At 49.6% G+C, this 24,385-nt stretch overlaps 1 protein-coding gene across 2 annotated transcripts; it reads right to left on the bottom strand.

Annotated features, from left to right (window-relative positions):
* Nucleotides 1-239: 239 nt before the first annotated feature.
* On the bottom strand, nt 240-4,349 carry MCHR1 (melanin concentrating hormone receptor 1). Of its 2 annotated transcripts, XM_046012837.1 has the most exons (3): nt 4,290-4,349; nt 3,383-3,853; nt 240-2,091 (listed from the first exon to the last, which is right to left on the bottom strand). In XM_046012837.1, the coding sequence occupies exons 2-3, from the start codon at nt 3,681-3,683 to the stop codon at nt 1,112-1,114; spliced, it is 1,281 nt and encodes a 426-aa protein (XP_045868793.1). In that variant the 5' UTR covers nt 3,684-3,853; nt 4,290-4,349; the 3' UTR covers nt 240-1,111. The 2 variants fall into 2 exon arrangements, with proteins under 2 accessions (XP_045868793.1, XP_045868792.1); XM_046012836.1 differs by lacking the exon at nt 4,290-4,349 and having other exon boundaries at nt 3,383-3,911.
* Nucleotides 4,350-24,385: the final 20,036 nt, after the last annotated feature.

Raw genomic sequence — 24,385 nt, forward strand, 5'->3', positions numbered from 1 at the left:
CCGAGTCCTGAGCCCAGGACAAGCAGCAGAACTGCAATCTAATGAGTTCACGTTAATTCCGTTTGTGGGGCTGAACCCTTCCTGTGGGTTTAGCCTCCCCAGCTTCTTACTTTCTAAGACGCAGCTTGACCGAGGTCTAGGTTCCACAGCCAAGTGACCCCCTTTCCCTTTTCCCACCCCCACCCCCAAGCCCAAGCAGATCTGCAGGAGCCTTCAAAGAGATGTGGGTAGAGATTTTCCTTTATTCGTTTTTATTTTGGAGAGGAAGGGCTGGAGCAAAAAGATGATGCTAACGCAGCAGGCATCACAATGACCCGTGCACATGCAGGGCGCTGACGGACCCTCACTCTGGATCTGGTGATTAACAAATGTGCCTCATGACGACAATGTCCCCACAGCTGCAAAAGCCCCTTTGCTCCTCCCCATTTTTCCTAATTTCAAGACTTCTATGCATACCCAACCCACTTATTCTCAATAAGTGATTCTCCTACAAGTTGGGTTTTTACTCTGGTGGGCGCAGAGCCCTGCCCCACACCCCCCCCCCAAAATTAAGCATGCATCCCCTAGAGACACAGGCAGATTGACAGGATGCTGGAACACAGAGAGATGGCATGCTTCATTTCTCATCATCCTCCAGCGTGGGAGAAAGGCCGCCCTCCATCACACCAGTGAGAGATGGGAAAGAATGTTGAGGCCATACCACTTTCCCATCTCCCCAGGACCCTGTTGTAGGCCCCCCACTCACACCCTGGCCTTCCCAGATCTCGAATTAACCAGCAATTGAGAAAAAAAAAAAAAATCTTTGGGAGCTACAAGATGTAGGGCTCAGCTGAGCATTTAAAACAAAATTTTCTTCTTGCTCGGTTTCTGTCCAATCCAAAGGTCTCTTCCTAATCTCCCAAGGGGATTTCTGATGCTTGAAGCCCCCAGATCTGGCTCCCAGCCTCCCCAGCAATTTGTGGAACCTGAGGAATGATCTAGTTGCCGCGACCCCTCACCACCCAGCCTCCTTGCGTTCTCCCAGAGGGGTCTTTGGTTTTCCTCAATGTCTCTCCCCACCAGTCTGCAGTGCTGTCCTGACTTGGAGGTGCCTGGGGCGGCAGGAGAAGGGTCAGGTGCCTTTGCTTTCTGTCCTCTCCTCATCGGCTGTCTGGGCATTGCTGACGACTCGGAGCTGCCCCTGGGCGGCAGGCTTCACCGACAGGACCAAGCGTTTGCGGAATGTCTCACAGAGCACGATGTATACAAAGGGGTTGAGGCAGCTGTTGGCATAGCCCAGGCTGATGGCGGCGTTGTACAGGTAGACAAAGGTGAGGGTTGGGCGGCTGATGGACAACTGGGTCAGCTGGAGCACATAGTAGGGAGCCCAGCACACAAAGAAGACCAGGCAGATGGCGATGGCCGTACGAGTCACCCTCTTGGTCCGCAGCCGGATGCTGCGTTGAGAGGCAGGAGCTACGGAGGACGTCATGCGCTGCAGGATCCTCACGTACGCGGCAGTGATGACCACGAAGGGCAGGGCAAAGGCCAGGAAGAACTGGTAGAGGGTGAACCAGTAAAGGTCAGTGTCTGGGTTGGGCAGGCGGATGCCGCAGCCCACCGTGCCCCCCGGGAAGGGGATGAGCCTAGCGTAGAGCCACACCGGGGTGATGCTGATGAAGGAGAGGGCCCACAGGAGGCAGATCACCAGGGTGGCCACAGAGGGCTTCCGGAACTTGGTGGAAGAGATGGGGTGGACAGTGGCCAGGTAGCGGTCAATGGCCATGGCCGTCAGGATGTAGGTGCTCGTGAACTGACTGTTGGCGTCCATGGCCGTGATCAGTGTGCACATGGTTTCTCCAAAGTGCCAGACGCCATTGCCCATGAGCTGATGGATCATGAAGGGCATGCCCAGGAGGAAGAGGAGGTCCGCCACCGAGAGGTTGACGATGAAGATGTCGGGGACGTTGCTGCACCAGTGCAGTTTGGACTTCTTCACCACTGCGAAGATGACCGTGGAGTTCCCGATGATGCCCAGGAGGCAGATGGTGCCAAACACGGAAGGCATGATGATGTTGATGTAGGAGACACTCCCTCCGCGAGGAGGTGGCCCTGGGGACAAAAGGAGCAAATGTTGACCCTGTGACACGGACTCCTTTCTAAGGGCTGACATCCTCCCGGCTTGCTCAGCCTCCAGCGATGACGTGCTTGCCTACCTCTCTTCTTTCCATCTCAGCTCAGGGCTCACCATTGATCTGGAACGCTTTCCGACCATTCTCCCTCCCCACACTGCTGCTAGTCCTGTCCCCTTGCCCTCCTCCACCGGTTCCCCGGCTAATCCTCCCAGATTCTCCCACACCACTTGTTACTTGAGGGACCCGGTCCTCTACATCCTGCATTTTCTCAGAAGGCACAGAATCAAGAACCACAGCTGTCTGCAGAGAATTATTCTGTGGGCTCGTGGGCTTCACCAGGAAACCTCATCAACATAGCCAGAAGGACATGAACGTGTGTGTTGTGTGTGTGCGCGCTCATGCGCGTGTGCACACATGTGTGTGCACGCATGCGGGAAAGCAACCACATGCATGGACGGGCGCATGCATGTGTTTTCTCTTCTCCTGTCTGCAGTCCTGATCATCTCATTTTAGGAATCGCTGATTGGGAGCCGTGCACTGATTCCTAGGCATATCTGTGGGCTACTGTCTTGCGGAGGGAGGCTTTTGCCCATCAGGCCTGCAGCCCTCCCTTCTCCTGGGTTCCTGTGGGGGAATTCCTTGGTCTGTATCATCTGAGCCTGGGCTTCCCAAGTAAGCAGAGACTGATGCTGTGTGTTGCAGCCTTGCCGCCTGAGAATTTTCTGCACACAAGCCTTTCCTCTTTTTCCTTCCTTCCCTTCTTCAGTGCTAGAATTTCAGGGCATCTCAGCTCTGGAAATGTCAGGAACCTTCATTCACCGGGAAAGTTAATCCCCTCATGGCTCTGTGAGTTAGCCCTTCCCAGGGGCCTTTCCCAGGGGTCAAGAAGGATGCTTCCAGATCCCATTACCGCAGTTTCAGAAAAAAGACAAGGGGATCCGTGAATGAGTGAGCTTCAAGCTCTCTCCTCCCATACCATCCTCTGGCTTCTCTTGCTTGCTTTTCCAGCCTGGAATTTTTTTTCTACAAAGAATTTGGAACTCCTGGGTGAGTCTTCCCACCATCCCCTGCCACTCCTCTGCCCCTGCCCCTGTTGCCTCTGCCTGCCCCGCCCCCTTCTCCCCTTCCCCTCCCGACAAAGCGGACTGCAGGTCTCCTCCGCAAGAACTGTAATAAAGTTTCCGGAGCAGTTTGGCTCAGAGGTGAAACCTTCCCATTACCCAGCCCCTGGCGCAGGGGAGGGAGGACTCCCCTCCAGCACTACTCACCGGCCGAGGTGAGGTTATCGGAGCCATCCGAGGTGTTGCTGGCATTGGGGCCAGTGGGCAGCAGCGAGGCTCCCAGGTCCATCCTGCCGCTGCCCGGCGCCTGCTCGCCCGTCCACCCACGCAGGCTGCGGCAGCGCCGCCCGCCCGTCCCGGAGCACGAGCCCCGCAGTCCGGAAGGGGGTCTTCCTGGCGCTGTGGCAGCGTCTGCCGCCTCCAAGCCCCGCTTCTCTCCCCACTCCCTCCTTCCCCGGCTCCCACTGACATCACCTAGACACATTAACATTCGGAAGCAGATGCACATTAACCTCTTCAGTCCCGAGCAGCCGCTCCCCGCTTGCGACTGCCCGCGGAGCCCCGGGGCCTCGGGGAAGCCAGCGGGAGCCGGGCTCAGGCAACCCCACCAGGGAGGGGGCTTCCTTCCCGCGTGCTCCTGTGCTCCCAGGAGCTCGCTGCATGTGAGGATCCAGGTCCCTGCAAAGACAAATGAGGAGAGAATCCTCCTCCCGTCCTCCGTCCTCCTCCGGAGGACAGAATGAGCCTGGCCTAGTCCCTAACCCCACATGTGGGTGGCTGGGCCAAGTGGCAGGGGCCAGGGGCGACTCCTCATGGATCTTGCAGATGGCAAGCTCAGACCACAGCATGCCTGTCCCCCAGGCCACCCTGAGCTCCTTCCCAGTGCCCTACTGGACTCCAACCAGCTCCCTGCCTAGCCCGCCAGCGTCCACCAGAAGCCCCATTGTCGGCCGCTGAGCTGCTGACCAGCACTCAGAAGTGACGCAGGTCACTCTGCTGGTGATGGCCCTGGTCTTAGGGACCAGTAGGGGACAAACTACCCTCTGCATAGAATTAAGGACAAGCTTACAGAGATTTTATTTCTCTAAATGCTCCGGGGTCCTCCAGGTTTTACCTGAGACTTCTTGAGACAAATTTCAGAGCATAGCAGCCCTTCCTCCCAAAAAGTCATCGACCAGGAACAGCCTTAAAGGGCAAAGCATTAAGTGAATTAAGTGAATTCTTGATGGATGAATTAAGGGAATTCATGGTCAATGTGTCCTGCCGCCAGTCTCCAGTGCTCTCCCAGCCACGAGCTGCCACCACACCTACGGCCAGACTCCAGAGCAGGGGCTTCTGGGTAAGCACAGTCTGATTACACTTGCTTTTTCAGTCTTATTTATGAATGAGTTTTTATTGAGTACTTACTATTTGCTGAGCATTGTTCTAAGTTCCGTAGTGAAAAAAACCAGGAGTGGCGCCTGGGTGGTTCAGTCGAGTTAAGCCTCTGATTCTTGATCTCAGCTCAGGTCTTGATCTCAGGGTTGTGAGTTCAAGCCCCACACTGGGCTCCATACTGGGCATGGAGCCTACTTAAAAATACATAAACGAATAAAAAATAAAGTCCCGAGTCCCTGTCCTCATGGAGATTATATTCAAGTTGGGGTGAGGTGGTGGGGGGAATAGAAATTATACAAAAAGTTAAAAAGACAATTTCTGAGGTTGGTGATCAGTGCTATGAGAAATAAAGGAGGTGAGGGGCCAGGGAACGCTAGGGGAGGTGCAGGTTGCTATTTTACATAGGAAGGCCTCTCTGGGATGTGTTTCAAGAAGAATCCGAAGGGAAGTGAAGAAGCATGCTTGGAAATAGCTGTAAGAAGACCTTTCCGGGCACTAGGAATAGCCAGTGCAAAGGCCCTGAGGCAGCAATGTGCTGAGTGCAGAGTAAAGAATGATAATACTGGCTATTGCAGAGCAAAGGAAGATTAGCAGATGACATTAGAGAGGAAACAACGGGAAGGGAAGGTTCTGTTGGGCCTTGTCAGCCATTGTAAGGACTTGGGCTTTTCTTTTAGGTGACATGGGGTCACCAGAGAGTTTTCAGCTCAGGAGGGCCACGATCAGACATGTTTTAAAAGGATCAGTCTGGGGGCGCATGGAGGGCAGAGCCAGCTCAGCCTCCAGCTCTTAGTTTCGGCTCAGGTCCTGATCTCAGGGTCATGAGATCAAGCCCCTTCCCCCCCGCGCTGGGCTCTGTACTCAGGGTGGAGGATGCTTCAGATTTTCCCTGCTTTCTCTAAAATAAGCAAATTTTTTAAAATAATAAAAGGATCAGTCTCTGCTGGATAGCAATTGAAAAGTTACTTTAGCTTGCGTTCCCTTGAAAACAGAGCCCGGACAGGACTTAACGTATCCATGAGCTTTTCTGAGAGATGGCCCAAGCAGCAGGCATGAGGGAGTGGGGACGATGAGATGGGAAAGGAGAAAAAGCCAACCTACGGGTTCATTAGTAAGGTCACTGCGGTGGGCAGGAGCTTGAGTTTACCAGGATCCTTGAAAAGTACACAGACTGTTTCCCAGATTTATCTGCCTGAAGCATGGGAGGCAGGAACGTTTATCCAGTTATCCTGTCCCCCACTGGTTGAAGGTTGCCCCTTCTATGTTAACTCTGCACTTCTGGGCATGTGAGTAAAGCAGGCTCCTACAGCATCAAGCATTAATGCGGCAGAGAGATGTGCATCTCATACTTCAGGCAAGAAGCAACTAAATCTTGTGCTGGAACCAAAAGGACTCCGACAGCACTGAGACCCAGGGCAGAAGGCCAGCAGGTACGAGGTGTGCACTAGGGCCAAGACTCTATATGCACAGGACCAGCTGAGCTCATATACGACCATCCACTGCAGTTGGAAGTGAAGTCAGAGGTGGCCAGGGGAAATGCGATGTGAGTTACCAGAAGCATCCAGTATAAAAGGCTACTGCAGTAATCCAGAGGGAAGAGGATGGTGTCTCGGATCAGGAAGGTGGAGCTGGGGAGAAATGGTGGGCTTCTGTACCTTATGTAGAAGCCCAGAGGATTTGCTGAAGGACTGGTGAGGCGTCTGTGAGAGAAGGAGACGTTGAGCTGATGCCCAGCTTTGGGGCCCAAACAGTTGGAGGAATGCATCTGTCATTTACTGAGGTAAGGAAGCCTTTGGGAGAAGAAGATTTGGAGGAGAAACTAAGAATTCTGCTTTGGATCCATTATTCAAAATGCCTATTAACATCTGAGTGGAGAAGTTGGGTGGTAGTCAGATCCAAGTCAGAAGTTCAAGGGGGAGGTCATGCCTGGAGATACACCGTTAGACTGCTGACTCTGGGTGAGCTCACCCAGGGAGTGCGGGTGAGTAGAGAAGAGCTGTGAGGACTCGACCCTGAGACATTCCAAAGCTTACTGGGTCGGGAAAAATGAGCATCATGACCCACTCTTTCCTCTTCTTCCTCCTGCCATGGTCTTCCCACCTCCATCCTTCTACCCAACCATCCATCCATCCATCTATCTATCTATCCATCCACCCAACAAGTCATCCCATCCAACAAATCATTCTTTTTTTTTTTTTTTAAGATTTATTTATTTGTTTGACAGACAGAGATCACAAGTAGGCAGAGAGGCAGGCAGAGAGAGAGAGGAGGAAGCAGGCTCCCCGCCGAGCGGAGAGCCCGATGTGGGTCTCGATCCCAGGACTCTGGGACCATGACCCGAGCCAAAGGCAGAGGCTTTAACCCACTGAGCCACCCAGGCACCCCCAATAAATCATTCTTGAGCTCCCGCTACGTAGCAGGCACTGTCCATACAGTAAACAAAAACAAACAAGTGCCTGGTATCAATGAGGTTCAATTTAAGCGGGGAGAGGCAGATAGTAACAAGCAAGCTAATAAGTAAACAAGATGTCCTTTTCATGGTTGAGATCCAGATGAGTCCAGGTAACTTCATCATGAAGGGATTAAAGTGTTTGTAAAAAGGCCTGGCTCCAAAATTATGCCACCCCCTCCCACCATCTGCGCTAGCAGAATGACTCGGCCTGATTGGAGGATTTTAAACCATGACCAAACAGCAAGGGCAGGTTTGTATCTTTCCAGCTTTCGCACGCTGGGGTGGGGGTGTTTTTGAACACTGAGCTGGTCAACCACAGTGGCAGCCACGCAGGCTGATTACTCATTGTGGTAGGTGTTGCCACGGGAATGAACGGGGTGCTGGGAGTGATGGGTTCTTCAGGGACTGAGGTCCTTTAGAGAGGAGAGTTTAGGGTGACCTCTTTGAGGAGGCATTCCGGTGGAATCCTGAACACCCATTCATCACAAATGATTAAACCAGTCACAGCAATCTCCTTCCCCTTGCCAGTGACCATTTCTGGAATGAGCATGTCTACTGGCTGCCCATGCGCACCCTTCAAACCCTTTTGGCCACACGTGGTTTATTTTCCATCGGTTGCTTCTGTGACCCGCTCTGCAGGGTCCCTGACCGTCTTCATGTATGAGTAACAGGTACAGGTGTGACTCGATGCTGCTGTGTCTCAGGCCTGCACTGTGCGCCTTTTACTCTCCTTCCTGGATCCTCTCCGCTGCTTTTATAACTTACAATATGGGGACCCATGAAAGTGCCTGTGCATGAACAACCGGAAGTGTAGGGAGAGTTAACACTCCTTTGGGTGAACCTTTAACCAATGGAGGGTGGGAGGTGGAGGCCACAGAAAGATGCTTTTCTCCTTTCCTCCCAGGACATATGGTCCTGAGATGCATTTCATATGGCCTCTCAGCAGTCCTGTGGGATAGGGCAACGGGTCACTTGTAGTAGTCGCCAACTCGCATTCTTTTTTTTTTTTTAATTTATTTAATTTATTTTAATTTATTTTTTATAAACATATAATGTATTTTTATCCCCAGGGGTACAGGTCTGTGAATCGCCAGGTTTACACACTTCACAGCACTCACCATAGCACATACCCTCCCCAATGTCCATAACCCCACCCCTCTCCCAACTCCCTTCTCCCCAGCAACCCTCAGTTTGTTTTGTGAGATTTAGAGTCACTTATGGTTTGTCTCCCTCCCTATCCCATCTTGTTTCATTTATTCTTCTCCTACCCCCCAAACCCCCCATGTTGCATCTCCACTTCCTCATATCAGGGAGATCATATGATAGTTGTCTTTCTCTGATTGACTTATTTCACTAAGCATGATACCCTCTAGTTCCATTCATGTCATCGCAAATGGCAAGATTTCATTTCTTTTGATGGCTGCATAGTATTCCATTGTGTATATATACCACATCTCCTTTATCCATTCATCTGTTGATGGACATCTAGGTTCTTTCCACAGTTTGGCTATTGTGGACATTGCTGCTATAAACATTCGGGTGCACGTGCCCCTTCAGATCACTACGTTTGTATCTTTAGGGTAAATACCTAGTAGTGCAATTGCTGGGTCAAAGGGTAGCTCTATTTTCAACTTTTTGAGGAACCTCCATGCTGTTTTCCAGAGTGGTTGCACCAGCTTGCATTCCCACCAACAGTCTAGGAGGGTTCCCCTTTCTCTGCATCCTCGCCAGCATCTGTCATTTCCTGACTTGTTAATTTTAGCCATTCTCACTGGTGTGAGGTGGTATCTCATTGTGGTTTTGATTTGTATTTCCCTGATGCCTCCAACTCGACATTCTTACATGGTGCTCCCCGCTCCTCTGCTGTGCTCCTCTGTCCTCACTTCTGAGTCCTAGAATCACACTTTCCAGTCAAACACCTAAGCTAATACTTTGTCTCTGGCTCTGTGTTCTGAGAACCCAAGGCTAGGGCGTGTGGCCCATTCCTGCCAACGGTAAAGGGGAGGAGTGCCGAGGCGGGAGGCACTTGGCAAAAGTTTGTCTTCTTCTTACAAAGAGGATACAGGAAGAGAGGATCCGCTGTGCCTCCTCTGACCTCTGCTGTGCCTGGGCATGACACCTGGAGCACCTGCAGCCATTTCTAGTACTTGGAGCCACTGAAAGAATCTTCATTGATTGAATGAATCAGGGCATCAGGAAAATCCAGAACAAACTCACATAGGGAAATGGTGGAGCATTTAATAAAGGGACTGTTTACCAAGGTTACAGGAAAGGAGAAGGGATAGCGGAGGAGTGTCCCAGGGAAGCAGCAGCAGGAAGCCATGACCACTCTTTAGCCTGGAGGCCAAGGGGAGGGAGCAGTTGTCAGTGAGAGCTGCCTCGGGAGCTGTGGCCTTCAGTCAAAGGGCCACCAACCCACAGCAACTGGGTAAAGAAGGAGCCAGAGGAAGAACTAACCTGACCTCGCTGATCTCTGCCTGTGGAGGCCCAGGGTGGAGGGGATAAGTGTGGAGAGTGGCTTTGAAGGGGCAGATAGAATGTCAGCCCTCTGACCCAGGGAGAGGGATCTGAGCTGAGACAAGGTATTTAATATACATCATTTTGTTATTTTGAAACCACTAGGTATTTAATTCTCTTCCTTGGATAGATGAGGAAGTGGAGTTCCACAGGTTAGGTTTTCTGGCAGACTCTGGGATGGAGATAGGGTGTAAATTGTTCACTGCGAGATGACCCTTGGGGAGGGAGAAAGGAGGGGGAGGACACAGCTTGTGAGGGAGGCCTGACAAGGGCTGGACAGCCCTGTGGGAAGCTCCGGGACCAGCAGTCCCACATTAGGTGGAAACGGCAGGGCCCTTGTCCACCACCCTGCCCAGCTGAGTGGCCAGGAGTCACTCAAAGAAAAGTGTGAATCCCACTGGAAAGCTGAGGTGGACCCCAAAGGGGCCAAGTACCATCAGCTGAACCATACTCCTCTCCTCATTCCTGTGCTCAGTTGGGCATGAAGCAAGCGAGAGAATCCAGGCTCATTCCATAGGCCACAGCTTGCCCCAAAGCCAGGTGCTGGGATTCAGAGCCTTCCAGTCAGTAGCACTGAAACCCCCAGACAAGGCCACATTGAACAGATTTTTCGACCTACTCTCCTCTCAGCCATCCGGCTCTGAGCTGTTGCTCAGCCTTGCCCAAGCATAGTCATGAAGAAGGTCAAGTCTACCTCTAATGATAAATCCTTTTTTCTCTCATCCACATGTCCCCCAAGGGTTTGGTGTACCTCCCTGCCCCCTCCCCCGGTGCTGATATTCCCTGTCCTGTAGTTTTCAGGGCGTGGCTGCCATCTGCATGTTTTGGAGGCTTACTGGGGTCACTGCACAGGGTTCCACTTGGTCCCCTCACTCCTGTCTTGCCTCTTTCTCTATCCTCTCCACCAAACAGCAGGAGGATTCTTGCTGAGATGTAAATTTCATCACTCCACTCCACTGTTGAAAACACATTAGTGGCTCCCAATTGCTTTCAAAATAAAGTTAACCCCCTAACAGAAAGTAATGGACATGACATTTTGCCGGCAGGGGCGGAGGGGGGAGCCACCAGGATTGACAGCACAGTCTCGGACCCAATTCCCAAGCCTGAGTCAGTCCCTGACCCAGACCCTTGGATGAAGTGGAAGCTGGCATGGATACTCCCAAGATGGGATGCTACAGTAACACGACGAGTCACAGGACAAGTATGGGCTTCGAGTCCTTCTCCAGCTCTCCCCAGAGGGATCTGGAGCCACTTATCAGTCTGTAGACTGTGCACAATGAAAAAATTAACACTCAGACCTTTCTGTGCTAATCAGGCTCTGAGCTAATACTAAATCCTGGGGACTCAGAACTCCACCGGCCTCTCCTGGCCAGAGGGGAAGTTGAGGTGCGTCAAGTAACAGGTGGAATTTGACTACAAAGACTTCCCAATTAATGCCCTTAATTATATAGCCGGAATAGATACCCCAGCCATTTGGCAAAATTACAGAATTGGCTCTTGGATTGGCAGAGGGAGGGATTTGATGAGGAGAAAAGTCAAATGGAAATCCCTCCTCACCAAGTGATAAGCCAAAAGCAGTATTGCCTTACTTGGGGAATTGAGGAGGTTAATAATATCATCGAGGCCTTTAAAGATGCAGGGTCGTAGTTTTATCATGCACCCACTTAACTCTCAGTTTGGCCAGCGAAGGAGCAGATGGGCCTTGGAGACTGACGGTGGATTACCATAAACTTAGTTACAGGGTGACTCCGACCACAGCTGCCACTTCAGATGTGGGACCACTGCCGGAGAAAAGAAACACGGGCCTGACACCTGGTGCGCAGTGATTGATCTGGCAAGTGCTTTTTTCTCAATTCCAAAAGACAGAAACGATCAGAATCCTGTTTTTATTTGACAGGATCCTCAGTGAACATTCACCATCCTGCCTCAGGGCTTCATTGTCTATCTGTCTCTGTCTCTCTCTCCTTTTTAAAGATTTTACCTTTTTTGGGTTTTTTGTTTTGGTTTGGTTTTTTACCTTTTTTGTTTTTTTTTAAGGTTTTATATATTTTATTTATTTGAGAGAGAGAGAGAGCACAAGCAGGGGGAGGGGTAGAGGGAGAAGGAGAAGCAGACTCGTGCTGAGCGGGAAGCTGGGTGTGGGGCTCCATCCCAGGACCCTGAGATCATGACCTGAGCCAAAGTCAGACGCTTAACCAAATGAGCCACCCACGTGGCCCTAAGATTTTAGTTTAAAGTGATCTCTACATACCATGTGGGGACTGAATTTACAAGCCCAAGATCAAGAGTCACATGCTCTACTGACTGAGCCAGCCAGGTGCCCCTTCGTTGTCTCTTTTGACCACCCCAATTCTCAGACTTTGAACACTTCCTCATTACCCAGGACATTATGCAAAAGTTTTGGGGTCCAGTGTTCTGAACATGTCATGATTTTCCCTCCAAAGTAGAGAACAGTTTACCTGACGTCCATTACCATCAAAGAGGGGCCCCCAGAGACACAGAATTGGAAAAGGGACAGTGATTCCCCAGAGGAGAGGGAGCAGAGTGGTCCTTAGGACCACAAAACCAGGGGTTGGACCCCTGTTGGACCTGGTTTGCCTTGAGCACAGGGACTGTGATTCTTAGCCTAGTGTCAGACACAGCTGCCATGTCAGTCAGTGGATTCCGAGTGCACCCCAAGTCTCCCGCCCCGAACTGGTGCCCCCCCATTTAGATATTTACATTGTACCCTGCACTTTTCTTTCATAGCATTCATCCCACCTGCAATCGTACATTTATTTGTGTTGTTAATTACTAACTGTCTTCCACTCCCTAGATTATAATTTCCACGAAGGCAGAGCCCATGTCTGTCTTACTCCTCCCTGCATCTCACCATGCCAGGCACATAGTAGATACTCAATAAAGGTTGGATGAATAAATGGCTAATAGAGGAGTATATGGGGAATCCCGGAGAATGGAGGTGGGCAGAGGCTAGGCGAGCACAGGCACTGCTGGCCATGCTCCCCTGCCCCAAGTCTGCATTCGGCCACGTGCTTCATGGCCAACCGGGCAGCAGTGGTCACGCCTGTGACCAGGCAGTGGGCATCTCTCCACTGTGAGGTAACCCAGAGGCCGCAGTTAGTCTCTTTCTGATTGTGAGAAAGACAAAGAAGATCGCCTTCAGGGATAGAGAGATTCACCCTAAGGATCCGTGGAAATCACAAGGGAGCAAGAGAAAGGAGCTGGAGTAAAGATTCTTGCATGAGACTCAGACATGTCTGCATCATGGAGGAACCTTGAAGACATTATCCTAAGTAAAATAACCAGACACAGAAGGACAAATAATGTACGATCCACTTGGGAGAGGTACCCAGGGTAGTCAAATTCAGAGAGACAGAAAGCATAATGGAATTTGCCAGGGGCTGGGAGGGTGGAGAATGGGAAGTTGCTATTCAGTGGAGACAGAGCTTCAGTCTGGGATAACCGTGGGGAAATCATCCTGTAGATGGATGGTGGTAATAGTTGCATAACAGTGTAATTGTATTTAATACCACTGAACGCTTTTAAAAACAGTTAAAGTAAAATTTACATTATGTAGGTTTAGCACAATTTTAAAATATGTTAAGCAGTTGAAAGAAAAAAAGGGTGTTACATACCGTAAATCGGTTCAAGAGTTTTTACAGGATTTCAAAAGCCTACTACAGATCATAGTCTCATTACGTTGCAGCTCTGTTGCCTGTTCAGTGAAGTATTTCTTCTTTTTTTTAAAGATTAATTTGTTTATTTGAGAGAGAGAAAGAGAGAGCACAAGTGGGAGGGAGTAGAGGAAGAGGGAGATAGAATTCTAAGCAGAGTCCCTGCTGAGCAGGAAGCAGGACGCCGGGCTCGATCTCGTGACCCCAGATCACGACCTGAACCAAAATCAAGAGTCAGACACTTAGTCGACCGCATCACCCAGGCGCCCTAAGTATTTTTTTTTTTCTTTCTTTTTTTTTTTAAGATTTTGTTTATTTATTTGACAGACAGAGATCATAAGAAGGCAGACAGGCAGCCGGGGGGGGGGGGGGGGAGAAGCAGGCTTCCTGCTGAGCAGAGAGCCCGACGCTGCAATGCGGGGCTCAATCCCAGGACCCCGAGATCATGACCTGAGCCAAAGGTAGAGCTTCCAACCCACTGAGCCAACCAGGCATCCCTGAATATTTTTTCTTAATAAAACATGGAAAAACTAGAAACAACACCAGTACTTTGGGCCCCAGAGATTCTAAGACATCAGGCCACATGGGAGCCTGGGGGTAGCCGTGTAATATCTTTGGAAGAACAGGTCTTCTGTGGGCACCCAGCCCTTGCACTATCCAAGAGAGAATCTAATTTTTTTTTCTTTATCGAGTAGTAAGACACCAAGTCACCTCAGAACACAGGCTCTGATCTGAGGTGTCTGTGACCAGGGGCAAAACCTGGCTTCAACTGTCAGAGCCGGAAGAGTTGCACAATTGCTTTACAAAGGACTGTTTAATGCCCACCTTCCCTAAAAAGGGGCTCTGTGATATCTGACATGTGCCAAGACAGTTCAGTGAGGGACAGATAGCCTTTTCATCAAATGACACTGGGACAACTGGATAGCCACACACACACACACACAATGAAGTTGGACACCTACCATATACAAAAATTAACTCAAAATGGATCATAGACCTAGTAGAAAGAACTAAAACTGTAAAGCTCTTAGAAGAAAATGTAGGGATAAATCTTTATGACCTTGGGTGAGACAAAGCCTTCTCAGATATGACACCAAAAGCAAAACAGAAGAAAAAATAGATAAATTAGACTTCAGCAGAATTTAAAACTTTGGTGCTTCAGAGGATGCCATCAAGAATGTGAAAGGGAAAACCACAGAATGGGAGACAAATTTTTGCAAGTCATCTATCTGATAGGGGAATCGAATTTAGATTATAAGAACTCCTTATAATCACTTATATAACTCTTTATAATCCTTATATAACCACTGGGTGGCTCAGTCGGTTAAGTGTCTGCCTTCTGCTCAGGTCATGATCTCAGAATCCTGGGATCAAGTCCCACATCAGGCTCCCTGCCCTGCGGGGAGTCTGCTTCTCTCTCTGCCTCCTCTGCCTGCTGCTCCCCCTGCTTGTGCTCTCTCTCTGACAAATAAATAAGTAAAATCTTAAAAAATGAAAAAGAACTCCTACAACTGGTGTGCCTGGTTGACTCAGTCAGTTGAGCAACCGACTCTTGGTTTCAGCTCGGGTCCTGATCTCAGGGTCATAAGACTGAGCCCCACATCAAGCTCCACACTTGGTGGGGACTCTGCTTGGGACTCTCCCTCTCCTTCTGTCCCTTCCCCCTGCGCACATGTTCTCTCTCTTTCCCTCTCTCTCTCTCTTTCTCAAATAAACAAATAAATAAATAAGGATGAGAGATAATAAGTGTTGGCAAGGATGTGGATACATTGAAATCCTCATACATTATTGGTGGAAATACGAAATAGCACAGTCACCTCAGGAAACAGTTTAGCATTACTTTAAAATGTTAAACATAGAATTACTATGTGACCCAGCTGTTCCACTCCTGGGTCTATACCCAAGAAAAATGAAAACATATTCATAGAAAAAAACTGTACATAAATGTTCATGACAACATTATTATAATAGCCAAAAATTAGAAACAACCCAAATGTCTGCAAACTGATTGGATAAACAAAATGTAGTATATCCATACAAGAGATTATTCAGGCATCAAAAAGAATGAAGTAATGGGGCACCGGGTGGCTCAGTTGGTTCGGGGTCCCACTGTTGATTTCAGCTCAGGTCGTGATCTCAGGGTTGTGATCTCAGGGTCATGACATTGAGCCCCACATCAGGCTCCACGCTCAGCAAGGAGACTGCTTGTCCCTCTCTCTCCCCCTGCTGGTGCACTCTCTCTCTAATAAATAAGTAAATAAAATCTTAAAAAAAAAAAAAGAATAAAGTACTGATTTATGCTACAACATAAATAAACCTTGAAATTGTTATGCAAAATGAAAGAAGCCAATCAGAAAGACTACACAGTGTGCAATGCCCAGAATGGGCAAATCTCTAGAGATACAAAGTCGATTAGTGATTGCCTTGGGAGAGGCGACAGGGGAAGGCAGGGGAAAGGGAGTAAGGACTAATGGGTAGGAGTCCTTTTCTAAGGTGATATAAGTACTCTAAAATTAGTTGTGGTGATATTTGTACCACCGAATATTCTCAAAATTATTGGGGGACACCTGGCTGGCTCAGCCAGTGCAGACTGTCACACTTGATCTCAGGGTCATGAGTTCAGGCCCCACACTGGGTGTAGAGCTTACTTCAAAAATAACTAACTAATGGGGCACCTGGGTGATTCAGTCGGTCAAGCATCCAACTCTCGATCTCTGCACTGGTCTTGGTCTCTGGGGGTCGGGAGTTCGGGCGCCATGTTGGGCTCCCTGCTGCACATGTAGCCGACTAAAAAAATTTTTTTTTAATTAAAAAAAACCCTAACTAACTACATATTGAACTGTACCCTTGAAAAGGATGTGTTTTATGGAATGTGAATTCTATCCCCAAAATCTGTTTTTAAAAAGGGAGGGGGTCGGGTGTAGGAAGCCCTGAGAAATACACAGCGGCCTCTCCTGTCCTCAGGGAATATGTCTGTTCCTTGTCTTCGTGCCCTGTCTCCCGGGAGCCTCACCCAGCTGCATCTGGCCAACCGTTTAGAGGAGGGGAACGCTGGCAACCGCCTCCAAGGCTCTGTGCTGAAAGGGACTTTCTGGGAAGGCCTCTGACATGGGAACTGCAGTGTGACGTTGGGTCACGGCTGGTTCTGCTGACGATGCGGGGGTCGGTGATTTGGGTGAGTTTCCACTTTGGCTCTGCGGCTTCTGTGCTGTGCCATCCAGTAAGTCCCCAACCTGATATGTTTTTTGAGGCGAAAATGAGAGCAGCTAACATTTAAACAGTTTTTTTGTTTTGTTTTGTTTGCTTTTAACACACATGCCTTCTCTTTGTTAATCCAGTGGAACAGATGTGATCCCCGGTGACAGATGTGGAAACAGAGGCTCAGAGAGTTGGGTGACTTTCCCAGAGCCTTCCAGCCGGCACAGTGGAGTTGGGCCCCAAGCCTTAGGCCCTCTGCTCTTCCGACTCCAAATTCTCCACTCCTTCCTTCCCACGGCACTCCCTTGTGATGACACATTCTTTCTACTTCCAGAAGGCCGATGAGAAAACAACTTGGCTTTCATTCCTTGGAGGTGGTCCCTGCCTGGCCATCCTCCCCACTCAGTTCTATACCATCTGGGTCCTGATTTCCCCCAACTGAACCGGGCTGGGCTGACTTGCCCCGTGACAGTGAGGAAATGTTTGCAGAAAGGACGGAGGTGGGGATAGAATGAGAATCCGGTTCTTTTTTCTATTTTTTTTTTTTAAAGATTTTATTTATTTATTTGACAGAGAAAGCACAAGTAGGCAGAGCGGCAGGCGAGGGAGAAGGAAAAGCAGGGAGCAATACGGGGTCCTATCCAGGACCCTGAGATCATGACCTGAGCTGAAGGCAGATGCCCAACCGACCGAGCCACCCAGGCACCCCTAGAATCCATTTCTTTTTAGAAGAACTTTAATCCTTAATTTTTTTCTTATGGCCCACAGGACCCTTCATGATCTGGCCTTTGCCCACCTATCAGGCCTCATCTCCCCCCACCTCTTATTTCCACTCTATGCCCAGTGTCTTCTTCAAGGTCTTAGTGTTTCCAGAAAGCACTGCGTGCTCCTACAACTTTTGCACACACTGACCCCTTGGATCTTTCTTTGGGCGCTTCTCTCCCTTCTGCTCCCTACCCTGTCCTCCACCCAACATCCAGCCCGGCACACAGTGCAGCTGGTGGTGCCCTCCCAGGTCTCTCTTCAGGCCTGTGCACCGACCCACACCTCACCCCAGCCGCGATGAGTGTTGGCTCCAAGGACTCACAGCTCCCCCAGCTGTCCCCTTGGGTGGAGAATTGTTCTTGGCCAACAGGAGCCTCCTTGCCCAGGAGGTTAAGACCCCCACAAGCCAGCAGCCAAAGCCTGGAGCAGGAAAGGGAAGGGGAACCACTCCACCCCGCAGCTGTGTCCAGAGCCCACCCCTAGCCCTCTGGACCAGGCCAAGGCTGGTGTGACCCGAAACTTCCCACTTGGCAGCTCATCGTCCCTCCCTGCCCTGCTTAGCTCCTCCCTCAAGGGTATCTTCCTTCCAGAAAACCCTCTAATCACATTCCCTTGTAATTAAGGATTTTCTCATTGTCTCCCAGACTAGACTCTGCACCTCCTGACAGCAGCGATAATGTCCTATTCACTTTTGTGTCCACACCACTTGGTGGGGGACTGGGCAGAGAGCAGGTGCTCTGTGGAACTCGATCTGGCTTCTGAGCGGTTGTAAATAGCACAGCAGGAGACTCGCCACCTCCCTGCCTCCTTGCCTCTCCCTCTCTCCTCATTTCCTCACCCCTGGGGTGCCCTCCTAGCTGGGTCTCCTGGCTCTATTCCTCCCCTACTCCCCACATGACAAAGAAATAGACTCCCCCTGTCCTGCTTCTGGTAACTCCGGTTTGGAACAGAGCTGGAGGGGAGTCTGGAGGGGAGTCTGAGAGAAACGACCCTGTCAGCCACGGAGCCGCCCTCCCTGGCAGAAGGGGTGGCAGTGAGGGGCAGCGGCAGCTCTGAGCTCACCCCCCGGGGGACTGGGCGGCGAGAAACCCGTGGCCAAAAGCACCCACAGAACCACAGTGGGCGGCCTTTTCTGATGGCTGCTCTTGACTTTCCCCTCACGATTTCTTCCTGCTCGCCTTAACCTCATAAATGCTCCGGGAACCTCGGTGTTCTCACTCTTCCTCATTCATTCCCACCCACTCGTGGTACCAGCCCACGTCACCGGAGGAACGTCTTGCCTCAAAGGCTTATTAACTTTCCAGGCAGCATCCAGCTCACGTAGGAGCTGAGTCAGGGCATCTCGGCTGGCGCGGGAGGGAGTCGGCACAGGGCTGACTCAGATGCCCCGGCGGGTCCTAGCGGAGGCCCACTCCGGCCACACACAGCAGCCAGAGGGGCAGGCCCCGTTGCCCTGGGGAGAGGCTCACCGGGGGGCCAGGCACTGGGTTAACACTCACAGCTAATCTCACCTAATTCCCCGCAGTCCACCTACAAATCACATCTACTGTTTTCGTTGTCCCACGTCCATTCTCCTTGTTTCCCTACTCTCTGGAGACCCAGCAGCGCCCACCCCGGGCTCTCAGCAAGGCTCCTTAGAGCAGGTGTGTAGCCACCACGCTCATTGTTCCAGGGCTGGCCATGTGACTGTCAGAGCCCAGGAGAGGCCTCGAGACTCACGTCAAAACGTCTGGGATGGAGAGATGCCGGACTGATTCAGTTGCAGAGCGTGGGACTCTTGATCTTGGGGTGGTGAGTTCAAGCCCAGTTGGGTGTAGAGCTTACTTTTAAAACAATGGAGGGGCGCCTGGGTGGCTCAGTCGGTTGGGCCTCTGCCTTTGGCTCAGGTCATGGTCCCATGGTCCTGGGATGGAGACCCGCACTGGGCTCTCTGCTCAGCAGGGGAGCCTGCTTCCTCCTCTCCCTCTCTGCTTGCCTCTCTGCCTACTTGTGATCTACAAATAAATAAATAAAATCTTAAAAAAAATAAAAAATAAATAAAACAATGGGAAAAAAATTCTGGGATGAACACACTCATTCCTTTTTGCTGAACTCTAAACCCTAGAGGATGTAGGGATCAGACCTGCTGGCTCCGGCTTGATACCATGTGAAACCTGAGACCATATTGTAGAAGAGAGAGAAACGGTGAGAAAACCGAGTCCTGATGATCTCCTGGTGTCCTGAATCCAGCCATACCTGAAGCTGGAATAATGGACTTTTCAGCTTCTGTGATCAGTATAACCCTTTGCTCAAGACAGTCTGGGTTGAGCTGTTGGCCAGTTGCCACGAATCCATACTAATATTTATTACCACATCTAATTAATTCCAAGACATACCCCTCCCCACCCCATTTTAACATCTCCGATGTTAAGAGTGTGTCTTAGGATCACTGGAAACATCCTGATGGAGCTGTCATTGTTCGCAAATTTGAGACATTGAGCGCAGCTGCTCATAGCGTTTCCACCCCAGCTGAGTTAAATGCACTGTTGGTACAGCGTGTACTGAATTCCGTGCTGTTTCAACTGTCTTCAGAAAGAATCGTGTTGTGATTTAATATTCAGATGAAAGGGGATTATGTGAAGCAAAAGGCAGGGATATGGGAGTAACAGGGAGTGAAATTGATATTAGTGAAACCTAGTTTTCTCTTTGGAGAAGAGACTGCTCTCTTCTTCCAAAGCAACAGGTGACCTGAGACAGGAAGTTGAACCAGGAGCAGACATTGTGTTACATCTTGTTCCTTTTTTAATTTTAATTTTTTTTAAAAGATTTTATTTATTTATTTGACAGACAGAGATCACAAGTATGCAGAGAGGCAGGCAGAGAGAGAGGAGGAAGCAGGCTCTCTGCTCATCCCAGGACCCTGAGACCATGACCTGAGCCAAAGGCAGAGGCTTTAACCCACTGAGTCACCCAGGTGCCCCTCCCTTTTTTTATTTTCATTATTTATTTATTTATTTATTTATTTATTTATTTTTACCTCTTGTTCCTAAGACAAGGGTGAAAAGATTGGCTCAGTGTTTTGCATTGCAGCAAGCAATGCCGCTGAAGGCAGGTAGAACTACAAATCCCAGCAAAACGATGAGAGGAATTTCCAGGCAACCTCGCTGTGACCGGTTCATGGCCTGTCCCAAGACTATGGGTCGGAGGTGTTGTCATAACCCAGTTGGTGTGTTTTCTTTCTTCGTGCATCTTATAACCACTGGGAGACATTCTCACTCCCAGGTTGCAAAAGTTCTGTTAAGGTCACTGGCTCAAGGTCACGTGCTCATTATCATCAGGCTTAGGCCACAGCTTCAAGTTCTTTATTGTAATTCTCCGTAGTGTGCGGAAACTTACACAAGGTGAGAAAGGAAACACCTCTGGCCTGGGGCCTCTGGGAAGGAGGCAAGGTGCGTTGAGGGGACCAGGCCCTGAGAATCCAGGTCCCACACCAGACCCACACCAGAGTGCAGGGTGGCCCCCTCCAGAGCTGGGAGGAAGGGGACACTTGAGAGAGAACCTCTACTCTCCCTTGAGGTGTCCAAGAAAGCTGAGCCTCAAAGCAGGGCTGGGGCCGAAAATTAGTTACAAAAGGAATGTTATGCCTAATTTGCCCACGACAAGATCGAAACTCAGGGACGCCCAGTAAATTACCTAAGATTACCCAGCTAGCAGGGCAGAGCCAAGCTTCGAAACCAGGCCTGTCCTTCCGCCAGGCTGCCCTGCCTCTCTCTACCGTGAGTTTCTTGCGAAGTTGCCTGTTTGGATACTGTTATCACGGCGTTCACCCGCGGGGAGCTGCTGCCCGTAGCGGCCTATAATCACTCAGTGTCTTTGCCGCTGCCGGTTTTTGCCACACTCCACTTTTCTAAGACTTAGGGGCAGTGGGGCATTGAGTATCCCTGTCCATTCAGGCAAGAAAAAAATAACCAACTTAAGAATGAGTCGGTTGGGGCACCTGGGTGGCTCAAAATGTCTGACTTTTGATCTCAGCTACTGTCTTGATCTCAAGGTCCTGAGTTCAAGTCCGGCAGCGTGGAGTCTACTTAAAAAAAAAAAAAGAAGAAGAAGAAGAGTCGGTAGGAGCAGCCCATACAGGTCTGTGAGGAATTTCTTCAGAGCATTGTTCTAGTGGGCTGGAACTTTGGTAGGGAGAGAAACCAGCAGAGCCTGTTCCGCCAATGTCGAGAACAGACAGAACTCCCTAGAACTCCATCTTCTCACATTGGAATTTGCCCCACTTTGGAGTTTGCTGAGGGCCTCATGCTGCACAGGAGGTGTGAACACTGCCCTGGAGATCCTGCTTCTGTCTTTTTTCTCCAGCTTTGCTCCTTCTTGTCATTCCCGGGCTTCCTCCCTAAGTCTTCTCTTGGCACCGGACAGCAAGATACCCCTGGCAGCGCTGAGCCTGCCTTGTCTTCAGAGCTTAGGAAGTGAAAGGAGAAGAGAGCGTCTTTCCCCAGTGACTACGGCAAAAGTCCGAGGGAGCCCGCCGAGCGGCCTGGCTGGGTTAGGCTCTGTCCCAGGGGTAGGGTGCTCTCTGGTCAGGATGTGACTGTGTGGTCTCCTTGCAGTAGAGAGGAGGGCTCAGACCCACTGAAATCACATGGACTGAGAAGATTTCTGAGGAATAGGTGTGGACTGTTTTCCAGGAGGATTCCTGGGCTGACAAAATACACCCACCTGATGTCATGGGCGCCACCTCCTGGCAACAGGGACGCTGGTGACCGATCTGTTTCAGGTAGACTGAAGCACCGTCAGTCTCCTTCTTCCACACGAGAAAACCTTTCTCTGCCCCATCCCTCCCATCGCCCCCCGACCCCAACCCAGGGGAGCGCTCGTGTGTATCACTGACCAGGACCGGGCAACTGCCCCGTTCCTAAACCAGCAACTGCAAGGACACCCCGGGACGTGACTGTCGTGGGCTTAGAAGAAACATCCAGGGAATGGAGGGCTGGGAGCCAACGTGGAGGCCACTCCCCCTCCTCCCTAGAGGGAGAACATATAGATTAAGAGACTGAAGCATCAAAAACCTAAAATGCAAGGAGAGGAGAAGCGAAAGTATAAAATTTCTGTATGCTATCAAAGTACAGAGCTACCAGCTTAAATTGGGATGTTATAACTATAAAATATTTATGTAAGCCTTGTGGTAACCGCAAAGGAAAAACCTTAGTAGATACATAGACAATTATTATGAAGGAGTCAAGGTATCCTGCCACCCGAATCCATTAAATCGCAGAGGAAGTTAGCAAAAGAGGAAGGACAAAGGATGTACGGAACGCTCAGAAATAAGTAACAAGGGGCGCCTGGGTGGCTCAGTGGGTTAAAGCCTCTGCCTTCGGCTCAGGTCATGATCCCGGGGTCCTGGGATGGAGCCCCGCATCGGGCTCTCTGCTCCGCGGGGAGCCTGCTTCCTCCTCTCTCTCGGCCTGCCTCTCTGCCTAGTTGTGATTTCTCTCTGTCAAATAAATAAAAAAAAATAAAATAAAATAAAAAAAAGAAATAAGTAACAAAACGGCACTAACTAGGAAGTTCACACCGATAATTACCAGTAATTAAAAATTGTTATAGTTATCAAAATTTCATAATTCTATAATTATATATCACATATAATTTTATACAATTCTATAATTACATAGATTATTATATTTATATTGATATATAGGTATCTGTCTATTATATATCATGTCTATGTAGATTTTATACATATCTATAATAATAATTCTATAATTATCAAAATCATATCATATAAAAATGTAAGTCGATTAAATTCTCCAAAAGACACAGAATCGCAGAATGGATAAAAAAACAAGTCTGGGGCGTGACTAGGTGGCTCAGTTGGTTAAGCGACTGCCTTCGGCTCAGGTCATGATCCTGGAGTCTCTGGATTGAGGCCCCGCATCGGGCTCCCTGCTGGGCAGGGAGTCTGCTTCTCCCTCTGACTCTCCCCCTTTTCATGCTCTGTCTCTCTCATTCTCCCTCTCTCAAATAAATAAATAAAATCTTAAAACTAAAAAACAAAACAAGGTCCAAAATTAATTACAGGAAACCTCCTGTGGAGTGGGGGGTTTGGGCAGGGGGAGCTCTCACGCTGTACCACCTTTGTAGTCCCTTGCAGATGGACTAGACCTTGCACGGATTTGACCTTGCATGTGGTTACTACTTTACTACCCCAGCTGGAGAAAGAACAATTTCCTTACTTCTCCCCCTTATCTCCCCACACAGAACAGATCAGCCAATGAGAAGTGGCTACACTTTGAACTCCCCGTTTATTCCAATGGACTTTTGGTTTATAACAGTCTTCCCAATGTATCCCTTTTCCCCATAAAAAGCATTACCTCTCCTTTTGTTCTCCAGACTTGCCTACAGTTTTGCCACAGCTTGTTGGTCCCTGACTACAATTTTCTTTTATTTCCCCCGAAGAAACACTTTTTTTTTTTTAAGATTTTATTTATTTGAGAGAGAGTGAGAATGAGAGAGAGAGAGAGCATGAGAAGGGGAAGGGTCAGAGGGAGCAGGAAGCCCGATGTGGGATTCGATCCGGGGACTCCAGGATCATGACCTGAGCCGAAGGCAGTCGCTTAACCAACTGAGCCACTCAGGCGCGCCCCCCCCCCTTTTTAAAAAAGATTTTATTTTGTTTATTTGACAGAGAGAGATCACAAGTAGGCAGAGCAGCAGGCAGGGGGCGGTGGTGGGAAGCAGGCTCCCTGCTGAGCAGAGAGCAGGATGAGGGACTCAATCCCAGGACCGTGAGACCATGACCTGAGCCGAAGGCAGAGGCTTGACCCACTGAGCCACCCAGGGACCCCTCGAAGGAACATTTTTCACTGGTAAAATAAATGGCAGCTTTTATTTTAAGGTTAACACAATGATATGCTGCCTACAAGAGACTTACTTCAGGTTTAAGGATGCATAGTGTCGCCTGCATTGATCAGTCAGTTAAGCCTCCAACTCTTGATCTCGGGGCTATGAGTTCAAGACCTGTGTTAGGCTCTATGCTGGGTGCCTATCCAAAAAAAAAAAAAAAAAAACAATGCAAGTGCTATGAGAGTGAAGAGATGAGAAAACACATTTCCAAGCAAATGGTAACCAGAAGAAAGCCAGGGTAACTAAATTATGTCAGACAAAATGGACTTTAAGCTAAAATGATCACAAGAGACAAAGAATGTCAGTGTGATGATAAAGGGGTCAAATCATCAAGAAGAT

This window comes from Meles meles, chromosome 7 (assembly GCF_922984935.1).
Source record: "Meles meles chromosome 7, mMelMel3.1 paternal haplotype, whole genome shotgun sequence".
Lineage (NCBI taxonomy): Eukaryota > Metazoa > Chordata > Mammalia > Carnivora > Mustelidae > Meles > Meles meles.